The 3,111-nt window shown below is 39.0% G+C and overlaps 1 protein-coding gene across 1 annotated transcript in view; it reads left to right on the top strand.

Annotated features, from left to right (window-relative positions):
• LOC131892380 (elongation of very long chain fatty acids protein 5-like) overlaps positions 1 to 3,111 on the top strand; it is a 9,115-nt gene that overhangs the window by 1,963 nt on the left and 4,041 nt on the right. The window contains exon 3 of the mRNA XM_059242226.1: positions 1,005 to 1,169. Coding sequence (XP_059098209.1) covers positions 1,005 to 1,169 — 165 coding nt within the window. The remainder of the gene's footprint in view (positions 1 to 1,004; positions 1,170 to 3,111) is intronic.

Genomic DNA, 3,111 nt, shown 5'->3' with positions numbered 1-3,111 from the left:
AATATGAGGCACCGAGAAAACGGTTTTATCATAGACAAGCTCATTTTTGTTGACGTTGCCATTCTCATACTTTAGTCTCTAGAGTATACGAGCTCTACTTTGCAAATCTAGGTTCGATCCCAGGCCAGCCAAGTCTAAGCTTCTTTGTAGTATTTAGATAACAGTACGAGTTGTTGCTTTAACAGCTTAAGTGGGCGAACCTGCGGACATTCCCGAGGGTGAGTTAATAATACATGTTGGCTATGACAACGAAGCGAGAATGTCCCTCAATTGGGACACCCATCATCAGATGACAGGCTCAGCGGGAGGGATGCCATCTGACTTCGTAGGAAACAATCCGGGATCAATCAGAGGATCACCAAGTTGGAAAGCTAACGCTTTACCCTTACCTAGGGTATGACGGTGAGTTCAGCGCACCTTAGAGGTTGAGTTTTGAACCTTCAATTCCGTTCCAAAACAATGAGTTCATATTCGTCCCAGATCCAAACCAAACACATTTAAATAAAAGTCTGTGGTTCTACGAGTTACACATGGCTTGACAATATTATTTATTTTGTTCCTCTTTTAACCTCACGCTGCTCAAACTTGCAGACAGAACGAGCCAAAATTCGTAAAAATACCGTAGAATCACAAGGAGCAAGGATGCAAATGATGCAAATAAAGGTTCAGGATGCAAAAATATGCGATTAAGGGCCCGAACCATTTCTCAAATTCATAACTTTTTTCCCTCCCTGCAATAGCACGGGTACGACCAATTCCATGAAGAAGATTTGTCGAGAATGGTTACCTAATATTTGAACTAGAGCCCTCTATTTTAAACCAATACTGCGACGCGGGTAGTCAGTGTCTCTCCTTTTAGCTACGGGAAAAATGCCGAAAATATGCGAAATGTGTTAATCGTAAATATTTCCGTGCGATGCCAAACGATATTTTTCATGTTTTCGCTGAGAATGTCGTCCGCCTGATTCATGAGATGTAAATAATGTTAAACTTGTTTCCAACAGGTTTGTGAGCTTCTGGATACGGTGTTCATGATTCTTCGGCATAGATTCCGTCAGATTTCGCCGCTTCACGTCTACCATCACGCCTCCATGCTGCTACTATCTGATTTGGGTTATACCCGTTATGCTTGGGCCGCTTTCGCTATGCCTCTCATGTTAAACGCACTGGTAAGCGATGTTTAGCACTGTTGTTGTTATTATTACTCACCGGTTTTCAATCTCACCCATGAACTTTGGTAGGAACCACCAAGTACCAAGTCGCCGACAGCATAGACATCAATAGAGGGGGTTTTCTGATCAATTTCAACTTGCAATTAAGCTGTTGTTTGGAGTCAAAGGAACGGTGATATGCAGGGCTTGGAAAAAAAATCCATTTAAGGGCCATATTATCGCTATAAATTTTTTTTTAAAGTACAAAATGATTTCTTTTTCACAACACAAAATTTCTCTAAAGAAAAGATATACGGTAAGCCTGTTTAAATGCAAAGAAAACACAGGTTTAATGCAACATACATAAAACAAATTATGCGAAATTTTGGACTGATGACCAAAGGTTTCCAGATATTTCATTAGTGTTTGTTGTTTAAACCATTCTTACATCAGGTTTGATGATAAGGAATATGGGTTAAGACTGAGCCGGAAAAAAGAGGGCAAACATAGAATTTCAATGTTTAGGAAAAAGCGACAAGAAGCAGAACGGTAGAAAGCATCCCAATGATTCATTTTGAGGTGTTTTTCCGACTAAGGTGGTCAGACTCCTCTCAAACAATGAAGGTTTATCTGCACTTCTCACAGTTGGTGGCAATTTGTTCCAAATTCTTGTCATCCGTACAAACAGTACAAAGTACAAAATAGTGGTGGCGGATTCTAGTTCTGGCCAAGGGTTCAAAAAGGGGCTTGCCAGCCTGTCTTCTTGTCTCTACAAGGATGTTCATTTCATTACGCACGAAGAAAGGAGGGGCATCGCCCAATGGAGCAACGATTGACACTTGTCCAGAGCACATCCTGAACATGAAAATAAGGCCAAACGTTCACGTGTTTCCTCCAACGATTGAAGCCTAAGATTTGTGGGGCGGGTCGAGTAGGGCACATCCCAGAAATAATAAGTGCCAAAACTTGCAAAAAGATATGATCTTTATTGACAGCAAATAAAAAAATGACCTGAATTTGCATAAAAATTACAAATAAACTTGTCAAAACATAGGCTCCGACACGTTCCGATGGGCTGTAAGGGATATTTTTGCCTTCCAGATCACATCAAGCAATAGTCTATGAAAGGAAAGTTCTACCATGAATAACTTCCGACACCATATTTTGAACCTGATATACCTGGGAAAAAGATTCTTGCATTGTTAAACTGATCGGCTAGGCCAGCATTTTGCATAACAAAAAATACTTGAGTTCAGCAACATCATGTTAAAAATGTCGGAGTGAAGCCATTACACAACAACTATGTTTATTAAGATTAAGTTTCATTACGGTGCATGTCATATATAAGATAACATTGCTTTCCAGCTTCTTGAAAATGATGAAAGATGAAAGTGATACAGAGCTATTCAAAATGGCCAGATGGAATACGTACTATGTGCAGGCTAGTGGTAATATATCTGCAACCTATGTTGAACTTTCATGTCCAAAAATGGTTTGAAAAAAAGAGGATAGCTTTAATTTCACGATTTGCCCCCCAAAATTCACACCATTTCATTAAAATTGTCATGAATTGCAGAAACATTGATATTTTTGTTAAAAAGAACCATTTCAATCCCGCCCATTTTGAACAAGTAAAGATAAAAGACGTCAATGTAGGTAGTTTGACCAAAGTCTGGCCTATAGTCTGGCCTAGTTTGTAATATATTTACAATCTATTTATCTATTTGAAACCTATGTGTACTTTTTAAAAAAAAGTTTCCTATTTTAGCCAACCATAGCCAACCAAAGTTGTTTTTTCGGACTTTTCAAAAATCACCAGATTTCGAGATACTTTTTGCTGTAAATCACCAATCATCAGAAGCAAAATCTTGTCCCAAAATTACTTGAAAAATCACCAGTTTGGTGATAAATCACCACATCTGGCAGCACTGTAAGCTGGTCCGAAATTTCTTGCCGATGA

The sequence above is a fragment of the Tigriopus californicus genome, chromosome 12 (assembly GCF_007210705.1).
Source record: "Tigriopus californicus strain San Diego chromosome 12, Tcal_SD_v2.1, whole genome shotgun sequence".
Taxonomy (NCBI): Eukaryota; Metazoa; Arthropoda; class Copepoda; order Harpacticoida; family Harpacticidae; genus Tigriopus; species Tigriopus californicus.
Note: the sequence above shows the minus strand (reverse complement) of the source record. Positions and strands in the feature narration are given on the sequence as shown.